This window comes from Podarcis filfolensis (genome assembly GCF_964270895.1).
Source record: "Podarcis filfolensis genome assembly, chromosome: 1".
Lineage (NCBI taxonomy): Eukaryota > Metazoa > Chordata > Lepidosauria > Squamata > Lacertidae > Podarcis > Podarcis filfolensis.
The window spans coordinates 11,188,184-11,214,167 of NC_139604.1; the positions used below are offsets into that span (position 1 = coordinate 11,188,184).

At 44.1% G+C, this 25,984-nt stretch overlaps 2 protein-coding genes across 13 annotated transcripts in view; one reads left to right on the top strand and one right to left on the bottom strand.

The window, feature by feature from the left end:
* Positions 1 to 12,987, bottom strand: part of BOLL (boule homolog, RNA binding protein) — a 35,456-nt gene extending 22,469 nt beyond the window's left edge. For 5 of the 12 annotated variants that reach the window (XR_014538679.1, XR_014538680.1, XM_083572303.1 and 2 more), the window contains exon 1: positions 9,584 to 10,299. Coding sequence is in view for 3 of the 12 variants with exons in the window: in XM_083572303.1 (XP_083428429.1) it covers positions 9,584 to 9,601 (18 nt within the window). In the remaining 9 variants the exon portion in view is untranslated. Of the gene's footprint in view, positions 1 to 8,998; positions 9,181 to 9,583; positions 10,300 to 12,516; positions 12,688 to 12,777 lie in introns of those variants that run through there. The other 7 variants (XR_014538681.1, XR_014538682.1, XM_083572306.1 and 4 more) reach the window with 6 other exon arrangements.
* COQ10B (coenzyme Q10B) overlaps positions 1 to 25,984 on the top strand; it is a 376,006-nt gene that overhangs the window by 137,931 nt on the left and 212,091 nt on the right. The gene's annotated exons all lie outside the window — the stretch shown is intronic.

The window sequence follows — 25,984 nt, forward strand, 5'->3', positions numbered from 1 at the left end:
ATTTAATTTTTGATGTACTAAGCTACCTTCGGTAGTATCTTCATTCAGGATGCCACATACACTAAATCTAAGATTGACAGCTGAATTCTATATACCGGTACATATAAGCTAGTTAGTTCACTGAATATTTGCTTCAAAGTATATTCCATTGATTTTAATAGAATTTGCTTTCATATAAATGGTTTCAACCTGGTACACACTACCTTTTCTTCACCTGTTGCACCTAGTTATGTTTAGAAATCATAATAAATTCATTCTGAAAGCAACAAGAGAATGGTAGATAATATTTAATGTTCTTATGATTTTTAATTCTGATGTTTTATTTTAATTATCAAGAAATAAAAACAAGCTGAAACCTTTCCACACACACCCAATTCACTTGTAGACCGGAATGTTTAAGTATTTTACTAATGTGTTTATATCCCACCCTTTATGCACATGCAAAGTAATACGGTTTATTAAAAAATTCAAAAGGTTCATACAATACAAATCAAATAAAAAATGAAAAGGACAAAGTTTTTGCTTATCATAATCATGCTATATCCAATAGCAAACTTGGTCTCAGGCCTCTCACTGGAATAGTGAAACCAGGGTACTCACAGCTTATGTGGGGCACACCCTTTTAATTTGTTTGTAAATTAAAAGGGTGAGGAGAAGGGGGGGCCCTTAAATGACCCAACAAGGACCATCCATCCTCCATGAAACAGAATATTTAGGGTGTCAGTTGAAGAAAAACTAAGGGGGAGGAAAACAAGATGGGAAAATTGAGATATACATACTCCTTAACTGTTTATGGTATCGGGGGGGGGGGGGGGTCGTGTCGCATGATGCATGCCAACTCTACAAGTTTTTAAAGGTTCTAATCCCTTTGAAGCTAAGAGCCATGGAGAATTATGAACCAAGAGAAAGCACTTCCTACATCCCTAATTACTCTCTCCTTGCCCCAAGGATCCTTGACTCCAACAGCTTAAGGTGGAGAACTGAACTTAGTACTGTATCAGAAAAATAAGAAACTGAGATGAATTTCAGCTTGGCAGATTGATCCTTTCATAGTTATGAAAAGGAGACAACTTACCTCTTTCTCTATGCCATTTACAGTGCAGTCCTATGCATATTTATTTTGGAAAACCCAGTGTTACTCTCAAAGATTTACTCCCAGATAAGTGTGACTACAGGACTACAGTCTTACAACTTGCATGATGAGATGGGACATGTATGAAAGAGGCTGGGAACATACATGTGTGCAAAAAAGACATCACACCTGATTAACAGTGCAATCCTGTATATGTCCACTCAGTCCGATTGAATTTAGTGGTACTTAGAGCTAAATTTGTGTAGGTTTGCAAACTATGCGATCTTTTAAAAGAGCTTCTTCCAAAATTTAAATTAGCAGAACAAGCAAGTAGACATTCCCATTCTTTATGTGTGGCTTGCAGGACAATTTAAAATTGGCGATTTGGTGCAGCAGAATCCCATTTTTCTACCCTCTGCAAACTTTTTGATGGAAGAAGTTCCTTCTTTCAAAGGAAGAGAACTTTTGGTTACAGATCCATGACCCAGTTCAAATGAAATCCTGCTGACTGCAAAATCAGGGTGACTAAAATTTACTTTCTGAGATTATTTTGGACACTAGAAGGTAATAATTGAAGTGCTATATTGGACTTCATGAGTGAAAAAATGTGAATTCAAGGTGCCTGGGAGGGTGAGAAATAACATCTAGCAGAATGAGAAAAAGTTGGTTATTAATTCAGCTAGAATTTGCTCTGAAGTGCATACTTTAAATATTTTGAATAATTGTCATATACACAATTGGTAGACAGAGAATCGGAAGACTCTCTTTATTTTTATTTTTTAAATATCTTGCTTTTTCTATGACTTTTCAGGACGCTGGTGGTGCTGTGGGTTAAACCACAGAGCCTAGGACTTGCCAATCAGAAGGTCAGCGGTTTGAATCCCCGCGACGGGGTGAGCTCCCGTTGCTCGGTCCCTGCTCCTGCCAACCTAGCAGTTCGAAAGCACGTCAAAGTGCAAGTAGATGAATAGGTACCACTCCGGCGGGAAGGTAAACGACGTTTCCGTGTGCTGCTCTGGTTCGCCAGAAGCGGCTTAGTCATGCTGGCCACAGGCTGTACGTCAGCTCCCTTGGCCAATAAAGTGAGATGAGCGCCGCAACCCCAGAGTCATTCACGATTGGACCTAATGGTCAGAGGTCCCTTTACTTTTACTTTATGACTTTTAACTCTCTCTGTTAACCCTATTTACATGTATGTTTTGTTCTTTGAATAAGTATATTTGAGATAAATGAAGATACACAGAGGAAGGTGATGGACATAAGATGAAGGGACCTGGATGTGAGGTAAGCCAGAGAGACTCTCTCAGGGTTTGAGACTGAGGGAACAGGGGAAAGCTTTCTCTTTCTCTCTTTTTCTTGGTTTGTTACTTCTTTCTTTAGATTGATTCAGTTTTTACTGTATCCTATGTTGAAAAATATCAAAAATTAACTAAAAAACCCACTCCTTCTTCCCTAGTTAGCATTATTTCTGTACTAGTTGAATCATAAGGAAAAGGTACACCATTATTAGTTTATAAGCTAGAAACTAAAACCAGTAGGAACTATGGTTATGCCGGGCAAGACCATATGGCACTACTGCTAACACTAACCAGGAAAAGACTGATATTTGCATAGGAAAAAACCCACAATTATATTGTACAAAACATTCTCTAGTTCATTTTTAAAAAATTAGTCTTCACAACAGAAATTATATTCTTCAAAATATTCCTGCAAAATATTCCCACTACATGAACATGAAATTAGCAGAGAATGGGAATGGTGTATAAAATCCGAACAAAATTCTGTTGTAAAAATCATGGCCTTAAAGCTTTGTAACAACTGTTTTTGAATAGACTGAAACAAGTGTAACCTGCAAGAAAATGTTGTAAAATTGAGTGCTCGTGTTCAGGATTTCAGACACCCTGCCATACCCTCCTATAGGGCACTCCATTCCATCCTTCCCAACAGCCAGTCAGCATTACATTACCACTGAGCATGCTCAGGTCTCATTGGCAATTCTGGGTGATTCCCAACCAGGGGGGCACTGGTGTTCCACAAAGATTTTCTAAATGGTGCCATTTCAACTTCATAAATATATATTCCTGCAGTATATACTGTTTGTGTATTTGTATACGTATATACAACCCTCGCCGCCAACAAGGATCATGATAATGGATACCCATCAAAAATAAATGAAGAGCTGGAAGAAAAATTTCACTATACCTATTTTAACCATTTCTAAACCCAAACCTCTGCTTAATAATTAAAAAACATCATTGTTTAAAATAATAATAATTTTCTCTCCTTTTGCTCCAGATTGAAGGCACAGAATGACAATGAACAACATGAGATAAAGTTTGACTGCTGTTAACCATCAAACAATAACAAAAAATACATTATCACAGTGTCCCTAATATTCAGCCAATAAATTCCAAACTTCAGCTTCTCATCCAGAAAAAAATTGTCATAATTGTTCATAGCGTAGTATCTAGGAATGCACAGGAAGCGTTAGCATAGCACAGTCTGCTATGAGCAACAGAACCACGACAAGGTCCTTCCTGAGTCTGTTGAAAAAGAAAAAAACAATTTGGAAAAGAAAAATACACTGACATGTCAATTGAGGGGTTAAAAGTTATTAAAAGGAAATAGTTAAAAGATATTAATAAACTATAATTGAAGAACACAACTCTTTAGCCTATATTTCCTCACCATGATTTATAAACAATTTTTCATAAAAAAGCATTTAAAAATCTAGAGGGAAAAGGTAAAGGATCCCTGGACGGTTAAGTCCAGTTGAATTCGATTATGGGGTGCAGCGCTCCTCTCCACTTTCAGGCCAAGGAAGCCAGTGTTTGTCTACAGACAGCTTTTCAGGGTCATGTGGCCAGCATGACTAAACAGCTTCTGGCACACGGAACACTGTGACGAGTGCCAGATTGCACGGAAAAGCTGTTTATCTTCCCACCAAAGCACCACCTATTTACTGTATTTTTCGCTCTATAGGACGCACTTTTTCCCCTCCAAAAATTAAGGGGAAATGTGTGTGCGTCCTATGGAGCGAATGCAGTCTCCCTGGCTTCAGCGATAGCAACGCGAAGCCTCAGAAGCCTGTGCTCCGGAGGTTTCGCGTTGCTTTCACTGAAGCCAGGAGAGTCTGGTCTTTGAGGCTGGCGGTGGGGGAAAGCAGCGCTTCCCCCCACTGCCAGCCCCACAGGCTCCGGGGGCAGCGGGAAGGTGAGTGATGCCTTTGCGCTACTCCCCTACCTGGTTTTGAGGCTGGAGGTGGGGGAAAGCAGCGCTTTAGCTTTAGCCCGCAGGAGCCGCGCAGTCTTTAAAAAGCGCACCGCTCTTGGGGGCTTTTCCCCAAGGAGGGAGAAGGGACTGACTGGCCGAGTCAGTCCCTTCTCCCTCCTGTGGGCTTTTGCGGGAGATGGGGGAATTCCCCCACTTCCCGCAATAGCAGGGAGAAGGTCTGGGAGAAGTGCACAGGCTGCATGCAGCCTGTCCGCTGCTCCCAGAGCTTGGGGAGGGGAATCATATTTCCCCCCTTGATTTCCCCCTCTGAAAACTAGGTGCGCCCTATGGAGCGAAAAATACGGTATCTACTCATGCTGGTATGCTTTTGAACTGCTAGATTGGCAGGAGCTGGGACAAAGCAACTGGAGCTCACCCCGTCACAGGGATTTGAACTGCTGACCTTACAAATGGCAAGCCCAAGAGGCTCAGTGGTTTAGACCACAACGCCACCTGTGGCCCTCTTAAAATCTACTGCAGCTTGTGAAAAACCGAGACTCTTTTTTGAGATATTGGCTGGAGCTTTTCCATGGAAGAATTCTGACATTTTTAAAGTGTATTTTCTGGTTTAAAAATGGAGTTTTCAATAGCTAATCAGTTAAGCACACAGACCATATCAAACTAATCAGAACCAAAAGAACCTCAGAGTAGCTTTCATCTATTTTATCCAGTAAAATTATAAAGTTAGTGCTCTTTTCCCCACAATAACTTAAGAGCACAAAGCAAGGTTATGTAAAAGGAAGTACTGTGGACCCTCGGGTTATGTTACCTTCAGGTAACGTAACTTTTGGGTTGTGAATGTGGTAAACCCAGAAGTGTATACTTCTGCTTTCGCTGCGCGCGCATGCGCAGAAGCGCCCTGCGCACTTTGTGCATGCACAGAAGCGCTCTATCGCGCCGTGCACGTGTGCAAAAGCAGCGCCTCTAGATGCAGACTTTTGGGGGTATGTACGGACCCCAGGAACCAATTAAGTTCGTATCAGGAGGGTCCACTGTACAGGCAGAGACTATTTCGCCTGGGGGTTCCATTCCCACTCCCCATACCCTTCATAAGCATGCCCAGCCCCGATTTGGTCCTCTCCCAGGGCAAAAAGAACCCGCACGTCAGCGCCTAAAATAGTTGCTGCCTACACAACCAGAGATCTCATAATAGACAAAATCATGTCCTTTCTTCTAATGTTATTAACAATGAAATCTTTTACTACATATGTTTACGTGCATATAGGCCATTAAGAGAAAAACATTAATACTGTATTTTCAGTTTCAGCACTGAAGTTCTGCCCACAGCATAATTTCTAACTGCAACACAAAACATTACCGTACTCCCATTATGGTAATTCAAGACTGCAATCTGCTCCTGTATATTACTTATCTGTATTTTGGTTGTGATGATAAACACTTAAAAATGCAATGGGAATACACAAATTCATAGCACATCTTTACTGTCTGCATAACAGCAATCATTAGATGACAGGGTGAGAGGAAGAAGCCTAAGGCAATGAGCATTTAATTCAGAACACAAGGATGAAGTGCTATTATAAAGAACTAATTTAATTCAAAAATACAAAATAATACAAGGTAATGCAGATAAGAAGGCAGAATTTCAAGTAAGGCAATGCAGAGCATTATTTTAAGCCAGTAATTTCTTGAAGATTTAAGTAAGAAAAATATAATACAATAAAATTGGCTGTCCTTTCTATCAGGCTGGGGTTTCTGTTTACCTACCTAGTACTACAATCCTAAACTTATGTCCTAGTGAGAAACCTCCAGTGGGACCTACTGCTGAATAAATGGATTTAATGAATATGTGGATTTCAAAGGTTCTAAAACCTTCCTCCTTTCTTCTAGCCATAACACTGAACATACATATTGAGGCCTCAACTGCAACTGCTTGAACCCTGGTGACTTCTCAAAACATGCATGGCAATTTGGAGAAGTGAAACAGAGGGCGGGAAGGAAGAGGTTACCGGTAAGTTCCACTCCAAAACAGCTCCTTTTCTAAAGGTGTTTGTGAGTAGCATATTGTTTGGGCCTGAATCTGTTCCTGGCATTACATTTACAGTGGATCCTCGGGTTGCGAATGTGATCCGTGCGGGAGGCACATTCGCAACCCACAGCACCGCTTCTGCGCACATGCGGGTCGTGATTCGGCGCTTCTGCACATGTGCAAAGCATGATATAGCGCTTCTGTGCATGCGCCAAAACCTGGAAGTAACCCGTTCTGGTACTTCTGGGTTCGGCGCACTGCACAACCCGAAATCGCGTAACCTGAAGCGTCTGTAACCCGAGGTACCACTGTACAGTACTTACAAATTTAGTTTTAGCAATAGCAAGCTTTACCCATGAGATAACCCATGATGGATTTCCACATCTGTTGAACATATTGAACTCTGCATGTTTTTGCACATATGCTAAGTCTCCACACGTATAAAGAAAATGGGATGCACAGTTTTGCTTGACATACTGCATGTGACAAGCCCTTGCCTATTCCCAAGCCTCAAACTGGAAAAAAGGGTGGCAGATTGTCCCATCAGGTATGAAATACCTATGAGGCATTCCAAGCATTCTCAAAGAGCAATGCAACAAGTTGCTGTCCTCTACTTGCGATTGGAGCAGAGGGGTAGCGGCAAAGGAACTGTCCTGATATTTCATTCAATCCAGCAAATAACAGAGACAACACCCCTCACCTCTTCAATCTAACCAAAATATCAAGTTCTCTAGAAATAGAGACACTCTTCATAAAACAAATAATGATTTTGAGGCATTTTCTTCATGGCATATGTGTTACCAAAAATGATTCTTTTGGATATGTAGAGGTACCAAGAAAACAAGGGTTTTCAGTATGTTCAATATACATGGAACTCCATCCTTGCTGGGTTAAGTACTGCATTTTCCCATCTGAACCTGCCGAGCTATTAAGATCCTCATCAGAAACCTTTCTGTGTGTATATGGGATTGACCCAGGATAGTGCCTTTTCTATTGTAGCACCCCACCTCATATACCCAGGGAAGATTACTGGTGCAGTTTCGGTTACATTTGCAGCTCCAGATGAAGCCATTTTAAAAAATCACCCAGGATATTTTGTTTACTACTTCTGCATTTTGTCATATTGTATACTCATTAAAATCCGTGTTTGTATTCCCCACCCCAACACATTGGGGGATGTTATTGGGTTACTGTTTTTATTTTGGTTTTATATATTATGATCTTTTCTGTGAACTGCCCTGAGACTTCCAGGTATAGGGCGGTATATAAATTCAATAAATCAATAACACTTTGTAAAAAGGACTGCGAGACTCCATGTACATAACTGATTGAAAACTAACAAACCAAAAGTAGGCCAAAAGATGTCACGAGTTGGAAGTACCGAGAGGAACTCCGCCTTTTCATCTGGCGTTAGCAAATAACTCTGCAATCAGACTTCTCATTTTTATATTCAAATCGCCAAATGCAGATCCGAAACCCTACACCACGTGTGAAACACACCCACCAAATGAGAAAGAGGCATCTCTAATAAACTCCTTAGTGCCGCAGTTAAGTTACCAACTTGGCACTGCCAAGTTCTTCGCGGGATTATTTACTAGAAAGCGGATGCTCTCCCTTAATTTTATTATCTCTCTTTCTCTCTCTTGTTCTAGAGTCCACAGTATTTCCCAAACTTGGGTCTCCAGCTATGTTTGGACTACCAAATTCCCATTATCATGGGTGGAGCCAATGGGGGGCAGCTGCCCCCCAAATGAAGTAAATCAATAACAAATACTTAACTGAGGTTCTGCCTCCCCCTTACATGAAAGCCTGGCTAGGCCCTTGCGCCTGACCACTGGTCTTGCTAGCTAGGGATGATGGGAGTTGTAGTCCAAAGGGACTCCTGACCATTAGGTCCAGTTTGTGACCGATTCTGGGGTTGCAGCGCTCATCTCACTTTATTGGCCAAGGGAGCCGGCATACAGCTTCCAGGCACAGCTGTCAACTTTTCCCTTTTCTTGCGAGGAATCCTATTCGGAATAAGGGAATTTCCCTTAAAAAAAAGGGAAATGTTGACAGCTATGCTTCCGGGTCATGTGGCCAGACTGAAGCCACTTCTGGCAAACCAGAGCAGCGCACGGAAACGCCGTTTACCTTCCCGCCGGAGCGGTACCTATTTATCTACTTGCACTTTGACGTGCTTTTGAACTGCTAGGTTGGCAGGAGCAGGGACCGAGCAACGGGAGCTCACCCCGTCGCGGGGATTCGAACCGCCGACCTTCTGATCGGCAAGCCCTAGGCTCTGTGGTTTAACCCACAGCGCCACCCGCGTCTATCTAGCAAGACCGCGCCTGACCAGTGGCGTAGCGTGGGGGGTGCAGGGGGGGCCGGCCGCACCAGGCACAACATCTGGGGGTTAGGGTTAGGGGGCGTAAATCCACGGGTTAGGGGGCGCAAATCCACGGGTTAGGGGGCGCAAATTACTTGCCTTGCCCCGAGTGCTGACAACCCACGCTACGCCACTGGTTTTGCTAGCTAGGGATGATGGGAGTTGCAGTCCAAAAACAGCTGTTTGGAAACACTGTTTTAGAAGCTAAAAAGGGGACGGGGGCAAAGCGGGAAAGGCTGACACAATGAGTGCCAGAAGGGCGTCGAAAAGTGGCGGGCGGAGAGAAGGAAGCACTTACAGAAGGAATGACGGGGAATTAGGAGCGCCTGGCACGGACTTTTCCTCGGCTTTTTCGCCGCATCTATCGGCGGGACAGAACCTCGCTCCCCCTCCACCCCCCCCCCAGCTCCAACCGCCCTTCTCCCGCCGTTAGGGCGCACGCGCAAAAGGAGCGCTAGCTCTGGGAGAGAAAAGCAGCTGGCGCGAGCACGGCGGTTGGCCGGGGCTAGATCTTAGGATGAAGGATAAAAGCGGGAAGGGGCTCGTGCTGACGGAGGGAGGGCGTGGCCAACGCCTGTCTCGTGACCTAAAGCGAGGAGGGAGGGAGCGGGAGCGTTATGGGCCTCGCTCGCCGGTTTTGGCGGGAAACCGCCGTCGAGGCTTCTGAGGAGATTTCGCGCCCTCTCTCTTACCCGCCTCACGCTCGCCCACTCCCACAAAATAACGCCACCGCCTAATAAAACGCCTTTTTTTGCCGCCGTCGGAGCTGCCCGGCCGCAACCGCCGGCCTCCCTGTGTTTAGATAACCTGCCCCAACGGTTTCCTCAGGAAACCAACGGTTTCCTCCCCAGAGCCGGCCTGCCCCCCCCCCCATAATACTAACCGAGGGGTCGGGCTCCATCTCTTCCCCTCGCGCGCGCGTCTACACGGCGGCCTTCGCGGTCTCCCGGCGGGCACGTTCCGCGCACGCAGCTCTTCTCCCTCAACACAGCCCCAGGGCGAAGCGGGAGTTGGGGCAAAACGGGGGGCGGGCGGGCGCGGCAAACTCGCGCTCCCCACACGTGGTGGGAGCCTCGGCTTGGCGGAGAGGTGGGGTAAAAGCGGGAGGGAAAGGGTTTGAGGTTGTGTTTAGGGGACTGGGCGGAGCCTGAAAGTTAGGCGGGCGGTAGATTTCTTTGGCCTCCTGGACCCCCCAAATTCCACCTAAGTCCTACTTTCTGGAAGCCCAGAGACTCGGCTTTCATCCATGACCAGTTGTGAGCTATGTAATCTCTAGGCAGGAAGAGAGGAACGACTTTGAAGATTAGCATTTTGTCCTATTTAGCATTTCATCTCCAACCTCTCTCTCTCACACACACACTTATTTCCATTCAGGTTTCTGAGCAGACCTCGGAGGCAAATACAATCCAAATATGAAAGTACAAGCCTTGTTAGTTTCAAGTTATTCACAAGCACATCCATATGGCTGTATCAGAAATGCTATCACTATTGTCCTGGCTGGTTTAGGCCTAACTCAGACAGCAGCATCAAGCATTTCTCTCAAGTATATATGCATTGGAACAGAACTTTTAACGCTAATAATAATAATTGTACCCCACCCATCTGACAGGATTGCCCCAGCCACTTCCAACATATATAAAAACATAACACGTAAAACATTACATGTTACAAGGCTTCCCTATACTTGCTGCCGTGTTGTTTAATAATAATAATAATAATAATAATAATAATAATAATAATAATAATATATTTATACCTCACCCATCTGGCTGAGTTTCCCCAGCCCCTCTGGGCGGCTCCCAATCAAATATTAAAAACAATACAGCATTAAACATTAAAAACTTCCGTAAATAGGACTGCCTTCAGATGTCTTCTAAAAGTAAGATAGTTGTTTATTTCTTTGACATCTGATGGGAAGGCATTCCACAGGGTGGGTGCCACTACCGAGAAGGCCCTCTGCCTGGTTCCCTTTAACTTGGCTTCTCGCAGTGAGGGAATTGCCAGAAGGCCCTCAAAGCTGTCCAGGCTGAACGATGGGGGTGGAGATGCTCCTTCAGGTATACTGGGCCAAGGCTGTTTAGGGCTTTCAAGGTCAGCACCAACACTTTGAATTGTGCTTGGAAACGTACTGGGAGCCAATGCAGATCTCTCAGGACCGGTGTTATATGGTCCCAGCAGCCACTCCCAGTCACCAGTCTAGCTGCCGCTTTCTGGATTAATATCGTATACATCTCTACACATCTCTCCCGTAAGACTATTTTGTGTTAGTTGCCACTCGGCAGCCCATACTTTCTCCCAAAAATGGCCTCCACACAAATGCTACCATAATTTACCGTATTTTTCGCTCTATAAGACGCACCAGACCATAAGACACACCTAGTTTTTGGAGGAGGAAAACAATAAAAAAAAAATCTGAATCTCAGAAGCCAGAACAACAAGAGAGATCGCTGCGCAGCGAAAGCAGCGATCCCTCTTGCTGTTCTGGCTTCTGGGATAGCTGCGCAGCCTGCATTCGCTCCATAAGACGCACACACATTTCCCCTTACTTTTTAGGAGGGAAAAAGTGAGTCTTGTAGAGCAAAAAATACGGTATATACAGGATTTTCAGCTCCTGACTTCAGCAATCCTGGCACCTTAAGGACAAGTGTCTCCAAGTGTGTCCAGTGTGCTCTCACCCTAAATGCTTTCAGCCGTAAATTAATCTGAGTAAAAAATTTAGGGTTATAGCTATGCACGTTGGTAGTGGCACAAAGGTCAAGGAAGGAAGTCTGGCTTTTTTTTTTAATAGCATGAGCTTTACAACTTTACAACATTCTGAGGCAAGCCAGCCTTTACTCCTAGAAATACATGTGAGCACTAACAATGAAAACATAGACACAAATGGGTTTTTTTTTTATATATTCTTCCCTTCTATCAAATGGCTTGAAGAACAAATTATTTTTTTGCTCTATAAGACTCACTTTTTCCCTCCTAAAAAGTAAGGGGAAATGTGTGTGGATCTTATGGAGCGAATGCAGGCTGCGCAGCTATCCCAGAAGCCAGAACAGCAAGAGGGATTGCTGCTTTCACTGCACAGCGATCCCTCTTGCTGTTCTGGCTTCTGGGATTCAGAATATTTTTTTTCTTGTTTTCCTCCTCCAAAAACTAGGTGTGTCTTGTGGTCTGGTGCATCTTATAGAGCGAAAAATACGGTATATACGGACCAGTAAAAGCCTGGCCTGTTGATAAACTGACATCTGTGGGTATTTTGTAGCTGAACCTATTTCCCACATTCTTCTTTCGGCCTTGTATTGCTAGACAGCAATTATGTATGTTAATCATTACATACCAGCATTATTTAATCGTTGGTCCAACTAACACATCCTAACAAATCAGCTTACATGCAGTCACAAAGCTCTGACATTGGTCCTCCTCACCCATTACAGCTACAGAATTCATTTGAATGTGTTCGCCCATTATGGACTAGCCTATAGGGAGAGATCTTAAGGTCTCAAGACCAAGCATTTTTCAGTCTTTCAGGAGAATATTGAGGAGGAAGATAGCTCAACCTCTTGGCTGCCAAAAAAGTATACAATTCCATATTTTCATATTGCATCGTGCAGTTTAAACAGTTCACATTAATTATTCCCCTTCATTTGTTACCTGTTGGTCCTTCCTTTTGCCACTTTCTGTAACATCTCAGCTGGCACCCCAGGATTACATAAACTCTGTCCCCTCCTTGAAAACCTACCCTGCCCCTTCAATCCATGGCTCCTCCTAGTCTCCCTCCTACCCCTGCCCCAAAAATCATCACCACCGGTTCCCGCATGCCCATACCGTTTTGTATTATCCTTGCATTGCTTATCTGTAGTTTTAGCCTCCGCCCCTAGTGCTGCTTAGAAGAGACCAGCGTTTATTTGCCATGCTTGGGAAAGAAGACTCTCTGCTCACCTCTGCCACCTCCCCTTGTCCTGTTGCTGCTGTCACTCACTCCGAGAAACTTGCTGTCCTGAAATACGCACGCTCAGCTCTCAAGAGTTACATAGATCCTCCTGCACACACAAACCACAAAGTGTGTCGAGTCGGGGGGTTACTCACCTCTGCGCAGTGAGAATTATTACACCTTGGCCTGACCAACAGCAATAGCAGGGGTAGTATCTTATTTCTAAGCCCGGAGCAGCAGAAGGTGGCAGCATCTAGCCGCTGGCTGCAGATCCCTTCCTGCGTGCTGTTTGCTTTCTGACACTTGCATTCCTCCTCCCCCTTTCGGGGTATCGTTTTGCCAACAATCACACACGCGCACACCTGATTCCAGGCTGGCTGACAGCCAAGCTTCAACAGGAATGGTAGTAGAGAGGAGTGATGCAAGAGTTTTCATGATAAACTGGATCATGAACATGTAACACAATATATAAAATGCCACTGTGGTGTTGTGGCTGATATTTCTCTCACTGTGCCTTATAAAAAAAAGGTAAAGGACCCCTGGACGGTTAAGTCCAGTCAAAGGCAACTGTGGGGTTGCTGCGCTCATCTTGCTTTCAGGCCAAGGGAGCTGGCGTTTGTCCACAGACAGCTTTCCGGGTCATGTGGCCAGCATGACTAAACCACTTCTGGCGCAACGGAACACCGTGATGGAAATCAGAGTGCACAGAAACGACATTTACCTTCCCGCTGCAGCGGTAACTATTTATCTACTTGCATTGGTGTGCTTTCGAACTGCTAGGTTGGCAGGAGCTGGAACAGAGCAACGGGAGCTCACTCCGTTGCTGGGATTCGAACCGCCAACCTTCTGATCGGCAAGTCCAAAAGGCTCAGTGGTTTAGACCACAGGCTCCACCCGCATCCCCAAAATTTGCCTTCTAGGAAAAACAAAGTCACAAACCGATGCACAAGTCCTAGTACCAGTTGTTAAATGTAATTGAAATAAACACCTATGGTTTCCATAAAAGTGAGAAAATGAAATCAGAATGATAATTAAAAACTGGGCAGGAAGGACTAGGAGTGAGAGAAATGTCACTAAAGTCAGAAGTCATCAAAAGAGAAAAGATGGAAGAGTGATGCATCATTCTTACACAAAAGGAGTGCAGAAAATGAGAATAAATGCATTAGAAGTAAGAAGCGAAGAAGGTAAAGTTGGCTGCCAAACATGTATCTTCTGGCAGCACCATGAACAGCAATATGCAGCCCAAGTTTATATGTGTAAACTCCACCTACTCTCAGGTAAGTGTGTAGAAGACTGAAGTATTAGTTAGGTGGAAGAATCTTAACAGTTTTCTACTAGCTCCAAACCGGATTGATTATACAAGCACAGCGCTAGAAACCAAGTTCTTGCCAGAGGGCTTGAGTCGTAGTTCAGTGAAGCAAATACTGAGATGCACAGGTAAGTATGCGTAGGACTGCAGTCTGAGATGCCACCATACTAGTAGAATAGCAGAATAGAATAGAATAGCATAAGGGGTTAAGAAAAGTGGACTGCATTCAAGCAAGGTGGCAAAAGCAGACAAGTGGATTAAAAAAGAAACCAATTTCCTGTTGTATCTTTATCTCAGGGGTAGCTAATGTTCCCTCCAGATTTTGTGGAGTACAATCATCTGCTCCAGTGGCCAGGGATGCTGGGAGTTGCAGTCTAAAACATCTGAGGCCACCACACTGACCACCTCTGCATTGTCATATGTAGATTCAGAAAATGTGTGACGGTACAACATCACATTTTTGGATGGACACAGTGTTAAGTTGTGGGTGAACATATCAGACAACACAGCGATTCTTCAAACAGCTCTTGTTTATTCACAGGCCAGAACTGAACTGAACTGAAGGGTTCAGCCAGCCTGCTTATATAGAGCTCCACTACAACGCAACTATAACATTCTGTAACTATCCAGTCACTGAATGTCACTTTCAATCCCTTATTTGCATATGCGGACCTGAGTGAAAACTATCTACAATATCCCCCTGCTGGCCCAGGGTGAGAACTTCAGTACATAACACACAGGTTCTCAGTCTCGCTATATGCAGGGCCTACTTAAGACAGCAAAAAATGACTGAGACCCACAAATAAAAAAAGCGATGGTCCCAGGCCAGCTTGTGTTAACAAAATGGTGGCAAACAGAGGCAGAGACTAGTATAATCATATGAAAAATACTGACATTATTCTATCATTTCTTCCTGCATTCTCATTTCGGACATAATTTGCCACTCTCTTTCATCCTTCCTCTCTGCTCCTTTTACTGGTAGTTATTGCCCAGAGCTTTAGATGGAATGTTAGTCAAAACTGCTCCCCCCCCCATGTTTTAGTTTTATGGTTTTGGACTACTTTTGGTTTTGTTGTTTGTCATTAACATATTTATATGCTGTGCAATTTTTTTCTGTATTTTTGTACACTTCTCTGAGGAAGGGCACCTAAAAAGCATTTTAAGTTTATTTGTTTATTTACTTACATATTTATAGAATGCACTGTACTAAATAAATTATCAAGGCAGAACGTATTAGAACACAGCATCGCAATAAGATCAATGAAAGCACGATCAATAAATAAAATACTGGTTGGTAAAATAAATTCTCATCTTAAAGGCCTGTCTAAATAAAACATGGTGGAATTCAACGTAGAGCTATGATGAATGTTGCATTTCAGTTTGCCAGATGGAACAATCCCCGGTCTCCTCCCTTCATGTGCTATTCTGGGGCTTCTCCTGACCCCTCCGAGCCAATTTCAGCGACTTGGGGGGAAGAAGTGGGAAAGCCTTTTGTGCAAGTGGAAGTCATTGCACAGGGCTGCCGCAGATAGGGCATGTTAGGTGAATCCCATCCACAGTTTTCAGGAGACACCCAAAAGAAAATAGTGTTGTGGTCCAACCGAAACTCTCTTGGATAAAACTGACTTTCTAGATCAATTTAAAGCAAAGTTCAGGCATGGAAACTTTGTCACCCTACACCTTTATCAGGAGAGAGAAAGGGAAAATGTGTCCCTGTTAATCCTCCTTGATCCTTCAGCACTTTTTCATACCATGAACCATGGTATTCTTCTGGAGCAGCTGTCTCAGTTGGTGTGGGTAGCACTGTTTTGCAGCTGTTCCGGTCCTATTTGAATAACCATCTTCAGAGGGTGATTAAATACGGATTATACAGATTAATGGAATACAGGTCTATCAATGGATATTAGCAAACCCTCCAAGAGTCCCTGTTTTCCAGGGACAGTCCCGGATTTACAAAAGCCGTCCCAATTTCTGATTTGATCCTGGAATGTCCCACTTTTCCTTAGGACGTCTCTATTTTCATCAGAGAAATGTTGGAGGGTATGGTAAAGGTAAAGGGACCCCTGACTCTGGGGTTGCGGCGCTCATCTCGCTTTATTGGCCAAGGGAGCAGGCGTACAGTTTCTGGGTCATGTGGCCAGCATGACAAAGCCACTTCTGGCGAACCAGAGCAGTGCACGGAAACACCGTTTACCTTCCTGCCAGAGCGGTACCTATTTATCTACTTGCACTTTGACGTGCTTTCAAACTGCTAGGTTGGCAGGAGCAGGGACCGAGCAACGGGAGCTCACCCCGTCATCGCGGGGATTCGAACCGCCGACCTGATTGGCAAGTCCTAGGCTCTGTGGTTTAACCCACAGCGCCACCCGCGTATGGTAGGACATCCCTATTTTCATCGGATATATGTTTGAGGTTTATGAGTTATGTGACTCCCGAGCTAAGGAGATAACCTTTAGAAGGCACCTGAAGGCAGCATTCTATGGGGAAGTTTTAAAATGTTTAATGTTTTGTTATGTTTTTATATATGTTGGAAGCCGCCCAGAGTGGCTGGGGCAACCCAATCAAATAGGCAGTGTATAAATGATAAAATTATTATTATTATGAAATAGGATGTCCCTATTTTCATCGGATAAATGTTTCAGGATATGTAGACAAATAGAGACTCCATTATTCAACAATGGGGATGAACAATAGAGGAGAGTGTTACATCATGTCCTTCTTCTACATGGTGCCTAGGGAACAACTTGCACCTTAATATCAGCAAGACAAAGGAGATGGTGTTGGACTTTCGTAGGAAGAGAGGAGAACTAGCTCTGCTGTACATCAGGGAGGGCTGTGTGGAGAGAGTCTCTTCCTTTAAATTCCTAGGAGTTTATCTCAGTGAAGACCTTACTTGGAAAATAAATACAACCCAGGTGGTTAAGAAAGCCCAACAGAGATTCCATCTCCTCAGAGTATTGCGGAAGAACGATGTCAATCAACATTTGATGATCTCCTTCTACTGGTCAACAATAGAAAGTGTCCTTTCATACTGCATCAGGGTGTGGTACGCTGGTTTGACATAACTGATAGGAAGTGCCTACAGAGGGTGGTGAATACAGCACAAGATATTATGGGCTGTCCCGTGAATCTGCTGGATGAAACAGCAGAAGAATGTTGCCTCAGGAGAGTGAGGAAAATTCTCAGGGATGATTCACACCCTGGCCGGCACTTTCTTGATCTCCTGCCCTCAGGCAGAAGATATAGAAGCATGATTAGTCGCACCAACAGGGTAAAGAACAGCTTCTATCTGTGGGCTGCTAGGCTGCTGAATGAAAAGATAACAACAGGGCAGCTGACTTTCGGGTTTGGTGTGTTTGTGTGTGTCAGTAAACGAGGGGAATTAAGACTAAGAGAGCTGAATGGGGGGGTGCTCGTGTAATCTCACTGTATACAAGTTGTACAAGTGACAATAAAGTATTTCAATTTCAATATAATTCAATTTCTTGTGAACTTTCCAGAGACATCTTGTTGGCCACTGTTGAATAAAGAATGCTTGGCTACATAGTGGATAACCTGTGGTCCTCCAGAGGTTGTAGGACTCCAACTTCTATATGCCTCAACCAGCAAGGCTATTGGCCAGGGATTATGGGTACAGTAGTCCAACAATGCTGCCGGGGGGGGGGGCATGTTCCCTATCATGCTGTACTAGTGTCTGATCCACCACCAATATATTGCAGACAGTGTCATGAGACCTTGTCCTTCTCTGTTTTCTGCTTCTTTGCAAGGTATCTTTATTTTAAAATGTATATCCTGCAAGCTGTAGCCCAAACAAAGCAAAGGGAGAAAGAAACTCAAGGTTGCCTTCCTGAGTTTTGAATTTAATACACGTCAGACACTGATTGTGTTAGGAACAACATATCTACAAGGACAACATGTTTGTCTGGTGCTGCAGAATGAAGAGGAAGGGCAATTTGTTCCTTTTCAACTGTAGAAGGGAGAAAATCTGACCAAACAGTGATTAGTGTGAATATAACCAGTGCTTTTCTTCTAGAACAAAAGTATGCTGGTACTGCATGCTTTTGAGGACCCTCAGAAAAAAAGCACAGAATATAACAAATGCTAATTTTATTAGATTTATATCAGCAGACTTCTATCAGCAGCATAAATAGTGCCTTTTGATTGGTGTGTGAAACACCCCTTGACAGGTAAACGTTGCAAATTGTTTTAAGACAGCATTGCTGTGAGCACAGTTGTGCAACAGCAAACGACCCTCACTGACGTCACATGTATGACTTTGGCCATCGGTATGGGCTTGTGCTGAGGCCCATATACACATGCCAAATGCCGCTGTGTTTTAGAGATGTCACATGGATTTAGCAATACTTGGATTTTTTTAAAAAGCCTTATGCAATAGCAGACAGCAGGGTAGGGCTGCGAGGCTGCTCATAGATGCAGAGGGTCACAGCGGTGGTCAGATCTGCATGGTGCAAACACACTGGTAAAGGTAAAGGGACCCCTGACCATTAGGTCTGGTCGTGACCGACTCTGGGGTTGCGGTGCTCATCTCGCTTTATTGGCCGAGGGAACCGGCGTACAGCTTCCGGGTCTTGTGGCCAGTATGACTAAGCTGCTTCTGGTGAACCAGAGCAGCACACAGAAACGCCGTTTACTTTCCCGCCGGAGCGGTACCTATTTGTCTACTTGTACTTTGACGTGCTTTCGAACTGCTAGGTTGGCAGGAGCAGGGACCGAGCAATGGGAGCTCACCCCGTTGTGGGGATTCGAACCGCCGACCGTCTGATCGGCAAGTCCTAGGCTCTGTGGTTTAACCCACAGCGCCACCCGTGTCCCAAACACACCGGTAGGCGTGCCCAATTAGCTGTCCCGGAGAGTTTGCAACATGGCAAACTCGTTGCTGCCTCATCCCTTTCCATTCCAGTGTGCAGCAGTGACATGGGAGACGGGTGCATAGCTGTCAACTTTTCCCTTTTCTTGCAAGGAATCCTATTTGGAATAAGGGAATTTCCCTTACATTGACAGCTATGGACATGTGTGTGTGTGTGTGTGTGTGTGTGTGTGTGTGTGTGTGTGTGTGTGTGGTAAGTGTCCCCATCTCATCTCACTGTTCACTGCTGACCTGATGGGCTAACCCTCACATCTCCTACAAAGCTATGGAATAATAGGGAATGTCCTGTTGTAATTCAGTTGGGATTTTCCTAATGTGGGTGAAGAGTGAGGCCCCATCCTTCAGTAAAAGCATCTGACAAATTCGATAATGTTTTTATCCTGGGACAATGACTTATTTGCAGTAACTGATAAGAGGAGACGGTTCTTAAGAGAGAATGCTGTGTCTTGTCAGAGAAGAATCAGAAATTTCAGTTTGTTTTATCCTTATATTCATTTAGATTTTATTCGGATTTGCATAAATTCATTTTATCCCATATCCCCTTTTATTTTAATATTTCATTTTCTTATTTGCTAAAAGAGGTTTTTAAGAGGGGCATGTTACGATCTGCCAGTGAAATGTAGCATTCTGAGGTAGTGTGTGTTGCAGCTTATTTTAAAGGCTACTTTTAAAATGAGGCTGCATTTTAAATTGCATTTTAACCTGTATTTTAAATTGAGTTTTGGGGGAGGTTTTTTCCTTTTCTTTCCCCCTCCCATTATGTTTTTACTGTGATTTTATTGGTGTTAGCCGCCCTGAGCTCAACTCTGGCCGGGGAGGGCGGGGTATAAATAAATAAATTATTATTATTATTATTATTATTATTATTATTATTATTATTATAGTGCGAGTTAACTTCTGCTGACGTCACCTTGTGTTACTTTCACCCTGTTATAAACTTTTGCGATGCTCTGATGACAAGATACAAATTACCAATTCTGTTGTAATTCAGTAATTGCTTCGATGAGAGATAAGAATGAATTGTCAGTTTTCACAATACCAGGGGTAGATGAAGGTTGTCCGCCTCCAGATCTACATTAGTACCTTTTAATAAAAAGGTTAATGAATTGTCTAGAGGCTAAGTGGGGGAGCGAAACGGCAAAATTACGACACCAACTGCTTTAGGTCAATTAAGTCTAAGATGGCTGTGAATAGGAACAAACGGATGCCAGAGAGCTAGGTGAATGGGAAACAAAATGCCTGATGGATTTTCGTGTTGAAAAATTATAATGGTGCACATTGGAAAAAATAATATTATATTGGCACAATAACACACACTGAATAAACTCTTAGGGAAGTGAGTTTGTAGTCATTGTGGGTACCATTGTAAAATGGCAGTCCATTTTCACATTTCGTCCCTGTTCACTTCCATGAAATGCTGCCCCAGTTTGGTTTATTACTGCTACACTATCAAACAACATTACAGTGGTACCTCGGGTTAAGAACTTAATTCGTTCCGGAGGTCCGTTCTTAACCTGAAACTGTTCTTAACCTGAAGCACCACTTTAGCTAATGGGGCCTCCTGCTGCTGCCACACCGCTGGAGCACGATTTCTGTTCTCATCCTGAAGCAAAGTTCTTAACCCGAGGTGCTATTTCTGGGTTAGCAGAGTCTGTAACCTGAAGCGTATGTAACCCGAGGTACCACTGTATCTTCTGATGTAGAGATAAGTGGTCTTCAGCTTACCCACAAGTAAGCTGAGCCCTCCCCCTTTAAAAAGTGATATTTTTAAGACAAGAAAGGTCCGTGAAAGGAGGAGAAAGAAATACAGATAAAGAGGAAAGATTGACATATAACATTCCACGAGGTTGTATTAGATAATCCTCCCAGTCCCTTCCAACTTTACAATTCTATGAGTCTATGATTTTATATGTATAAAATTAAGGTTTATGTCGCAGACTGAGGTTAAAAATAGATTCCATTGTACCAGCTGACATTACAAGTCCGTAATACTTCTTCATAAAATTGAAAAAAACCCACCCATATGTGAATTTAATGGACCTGTGCATTCTGATCCAGACTTCATATTTTTGTGCCTCATTGCATTTCTTGAGGGATTTTAGGGTAAGCTGCCTCTGAGTGAAATGAATATACCAATATATCAAAAAGATGGAACACAGCATATTCATTTGTAAACGGTGCTATCATTAAGCTATGCTATACACAAACGATACAAACAGGAAAAAGTGTATATACACAATACACGAAATAGGTTGTCATTAAATATGCCATGCATTAAACATTCCATCAGTTAGCAAGCAATTGATTAAGGCTTAAACATATTCAGTGGACCATTCATATAAGACTCACATTAAAAAGAAAATGCGATTAAGCACGGGTGCCCATTTTGTGTATTTTTAAAATATAATTTCTTACACCTCTAAGCTTAGATTGCGACAAATACTTGTTTGATTCCAGAATTGCAAAAGCATATCCACTTTTCCCGTGTTATCTTTCTAGAAAAAGAGGTGTCAGAACTGACCATGAACTTCTCCCTTCTTCTCTTTTAATGGCAATGGCGCCCACCTGAGAGGTGCAGAGCTCCGGTGAGCTCCAGCTGAAAAAAAGCCCTATACTTTTCTAAGAAATAGAACATTCCTCCCAAAACTGTTTGAAACATCAACATCTCTATCTATCTATTTATCTATCATCTATCTTTTGCCAAACATTACTTTACTAGCAATGTTATTGCTAATTATACAGGTTGTTGTTTTAAAAAAAACGATTTCCAAAAGGAAATTAAAAAGAAGCAGTAGATTCTTACCTTATTTCTACGTGGTTGCACTTCCCCTAGGATCATGCTTGCAGCTTGGAGCTGATCCGATAATCAGAAGCCCTCAGGGACACAAAGTTTACCAGTTATAGCTGGTGTGCTGTCTGCAAACTGTCCTGGACAGATATACGTAACCTTGCCACAGTTATCCTGCCACGCTCTGACGTCGCGTTATTGGACTTCTTTATTTTTGCATCCAGTAACATCAGTAACTTCAGTTAATACAAAATACGGCAGCTGGATTGCTAACCAGGACTGGAATCGGGGAACACATCTCACCAGTTTAGAAATTCTGTAACACACCAGCACCCAGTCAATTTCCTAGCACATTTAAAAACAGGAGTTTTAAAGGGTGCAAGTCTTGGATACTCGAAGGAGTAAGGTAAAGGTACCCCTGCCCGTACGGGCCAGTCTTGCCAGACTCTAGGGTTGTGCGCTCATCTCACTCTAAAGGCCGGGAGCCAGCGCTGTCCGCAGACACTTCCAGGTCACGTGGCCAGTGTGACAAGCTGCATCTGGTGAGCCAGCGCAGCACACGGAACGCCGTTTACCTTCCCGCTGGTAAGCAGTCCCTATTTATCTACTTGCACCCGGGGGTGCTTTCGAACTGCTAGGTTGGCAGGCGCTGGGACCGAACGACGGGAGCGCACCTCGCCACGGGGATTCGAACCGCCGACCATGCGATCGGCAAGTCCTAGGTGCTGAGGTTTTACCCACAGCGCCACCCGCGTCCCTTATACTCGAAGGAGTATTTCCTCCCTTTTGGAGCCACCCAATTATTAAGGCAATCGTCAGAGGCCTTTCTCCAAATTCCTAAATTCAGAAATAAGGTGAGGTTGAGAAAAGCTTGCCTTTTCTACCGGGGTGCCCTGGTTACTGAATGCTCCTCTCTGGAAGGTTCTATTGACGCCAGCTTTCTTGTCTTCACCACCTGAAGACCTTTTGATTTCTCCAGGTGTTTCAAGGTCACTGGCTATTTAAAATCTTTCTGCCATTGTTTACGTCAAGTCAGAAAATTAAGTCAAAAGCATGCAGCCTTTAATGATTTCCATTTAATTTGTTTTAGTTGTTGGGTTCACTAATTAAACAAATGTCTATGTTTCCTATGCTCAAGCTCAGTGGATGTTACACCTCAACACCTGTGCATTCTCTCCAACATCTTGAAGCCAAAATCCAGGATACCATCTTCCCGTTTTTTATCACAGCAGCCATTTTGGTTGCCATGATCTTGCGTGATTTCGCATCACATTTCCTCTCCAAAAAAGTGCTTTTCTTGGGCACGGCACCAATAAATGTGTGTTTTGGGGTGACATGCCATATCATGGCTTGGGGGGGGGGTTGCTCTGCAAAATTGCATGAGAGCACGGGATTGAAGTTGCTGAGCTTTTTTTTTTACAATTTTACCCCAAAGTTGTTGAGCTGCCACGGGTGCAGGATTAAATCGAATGGTGGGCCGGATTAGGCCCCCAAGACAGACTTTGGACATGTATGATTGTACAGTGGTACCTCGGATTAAGAACTTAATTCATTCCGGCGGTCCGTTCTTAACCTGAAACTGTTCTTAACCTGAAGCACCACTTTAGCTAATGGGGCCTCCTGCTGCCGCCGCGCCGCCACAGTATGATTTCTGTTCTCATCTTGAAGCAAAGTTCTTAACCCGAGGTAATATTTCTGGGTTAGCGGAGTCTGTAACCTGAAGCATATGTAACCTGAAGCATATGTAACCCGAGGTACCACTGTAATATTTTTTTTTGGGAGGGGGGGAGTCCTGCTGCTCTCTAAGTCAGTAGGTGTCGGCAGCAGATATCTTAAGCAGAAGTCAAGACTTAGTGTAGCTGGGAGATTGAGCAATCCAGAGACAGGGTCCAGAGAGGGATTGCTGGGAATGTCACAATGTGGATTCCAGGTGATCACCCGTGTAAGTATTGACCAGACCAAGGCTTGATTAGCTTCAGCAAGGCAATGGCCTCATATTCCTTCACACCTCACCCAAAGATGGACATTGTAATCCTGATTGCTTGTTCGTTCCGACTTTTCAGCTACCCTGTTCAAGATGGCTACTGGTGATACATAAATGTAAATAACATGTTTTCCTGTCCTGGAGTGCCAGGGTCTGTGGGAACTGGAGAGCCCACCACGACTAATGCTAGCCTCTGCATCATCAACATCGTCAGCATTTGTTTTTTTTAAGAGCATACCACTTTGATGAAGAGCACCATCCACACCATACATTTAAAGGACCAAATAAGCACAGGAATCATATTTACCCTGCACAGAGCTACAGTTCCCAGCACCCTTAACAAGCTGCAGTCCCCAGGATTCTTTGGGAGAAGCTGTGCGCTTTAAATGTGCTGAAATACCTCTGGGTCGACCCCCACCACATGAGCACCATCCAACCTGCTACCCCTGTTAATTTTGCTGGAGTGGGGGGGCAGGAGCTCAGGGTGGGGGCACCTTACCCAAGGCTCTCTCACACTTGCTGAGAGCCCTGGCGTGTGTCATTATTTCTGGCGCATGCTGAGTTCAGCTCATAGCCCTTGACATCAACCAAAATTCAAAGCATTTAAACTGATTTGATTCCAAGGGTCATTCTATGGTGAAGAACAGTCTGATTTGGCAGGCCCAACAAAGGGAAGCCTCCAGGATCTGGCTGCTCCTTGAGAGCAACGCTAACCTTTGCTGAGCGAATGTTCTACAGATAAAAGCTAGAGGGCGATCTTGTTTCTGAAAAGTTTCCTCTTGCCTGATCTCAGGGCTATTTTTCAAAGCAGTTAAACTCTTTCAAAAGTACACCGCCCTTCAAGGCTGCAAAGGACCAAAGAGTGAAGGTTCTGGCCATGCTCTCCAAAGTCCAGCAGCATCAGCACATGGTTTTTCACATTGTGACAGAACACGAGAAAGGGTAATGTGCTAAAGTATTTTTTCTCTTGACACACCAACCACCGTGCAGTATCACGTAGGCAGCGCATTTCTTTTAGAATAAAAAGGTGCCGGTACTGCATACCCTTTAGTACTCCCAGAAAAAAGCCCTGCATGTAATGTAAGGTTAAGTAAAGGTAAAGGACCCCTGGATGGTTAAGTCCAGTCAAAGGCGATTATGGGGTGCGATGCTCATCTTGCTTCAGGCCAAGGGAGCCACTGTTTGTCTGCAGACAGCTTTCCAGGTCATGTGGCCAGAATGACTAGACTGCTTCTGGCGCAACAGGACACCGTGACGGAAGCCAGAGCGCACTCAAATGCCGTTTACTTTCCCGCCGCAGCAGTACCTATTTATCTACTTGCACTGGTGTATTGCGAAATGCTAGGTTGGCAGAAGCTGGGACAGAAATTTGTACTTTTTAAAATGGCTGCATAGGATTGTTTTATTCTTTTTATGTCAGCCACCTTGTGAGGGCTTTGCTTTAAAAGTTGGCAAAGATATCTAAAATAAAATAAATGAAACAATATTCTGAAACTTTCTGAACATGGGTGATTTATGTACGTAAGTCCCAAGTACCACTGATCTGATCCTTCCATGCAGCCTCTTGTTGCGAGTCAAGATATTTGGACCGGGCTACTAATACAATTGGACGCGGGTGGCACTGTGGTCTAAACCACAGAGCCTAGGGCTTGCTGATCAGAAGGTTGGCGGTTCGAATCCCCGTGACGGGGTGAGCTCCCATTGCTCGGTCCCGGCTCCTGCCAACCTAGCAGTTCAAAAGCACATCAAAGTGCAAGTAGATAAATAGGTACCGCTCCAGCGGGAAGGTAAATGGCGTTTCCGTGCGCTGCTCTGGTTCGCCAGAAGCGGCTTAGTCACGCTGGCCACATGATTCGGAAGCTGTACGCTGGCTCCCTCAGCCAGTAAAGCGAGATGAGCACCGCAACCCCAGAGTCGGTCACGACTGGACCCTAATGGTCAGGGGTCCCTTTACCTTTACTAATCCAATTCTGGCCACAGAAATGGAAATAGAGAAAGAGATCCCTTAGCTCTCATAAAAGTAGAATCATAGAACTGGGAAGGGGATCATGAAGTACAACCCCCTGCAATTTAGGAATATATAGCTGTCCCATATGGGAATTGAACCTGCAACCTTCGCGTTATCACCACCACACTCTAACCAACTGAGCTATCCAGTGCACATAGGAAACACAATCAGAAGAAAGCAACAGCTCTTCCCAAGTCACCTTGGGATAATACGGCAGTTCTCGATGGTGGTGGTGGGGGAACAGTTACATCTTTCATCCCATAGGAATCCTTGTAAGTGAGGAGATGAATACTGCAGCTGCCTAAAGATCTTATCATTTCCTGGTACTTCACCAGCTACAAAGCCTGACAGCTAGTTTAGGCTAACCTAACTAATTCCACTTTTT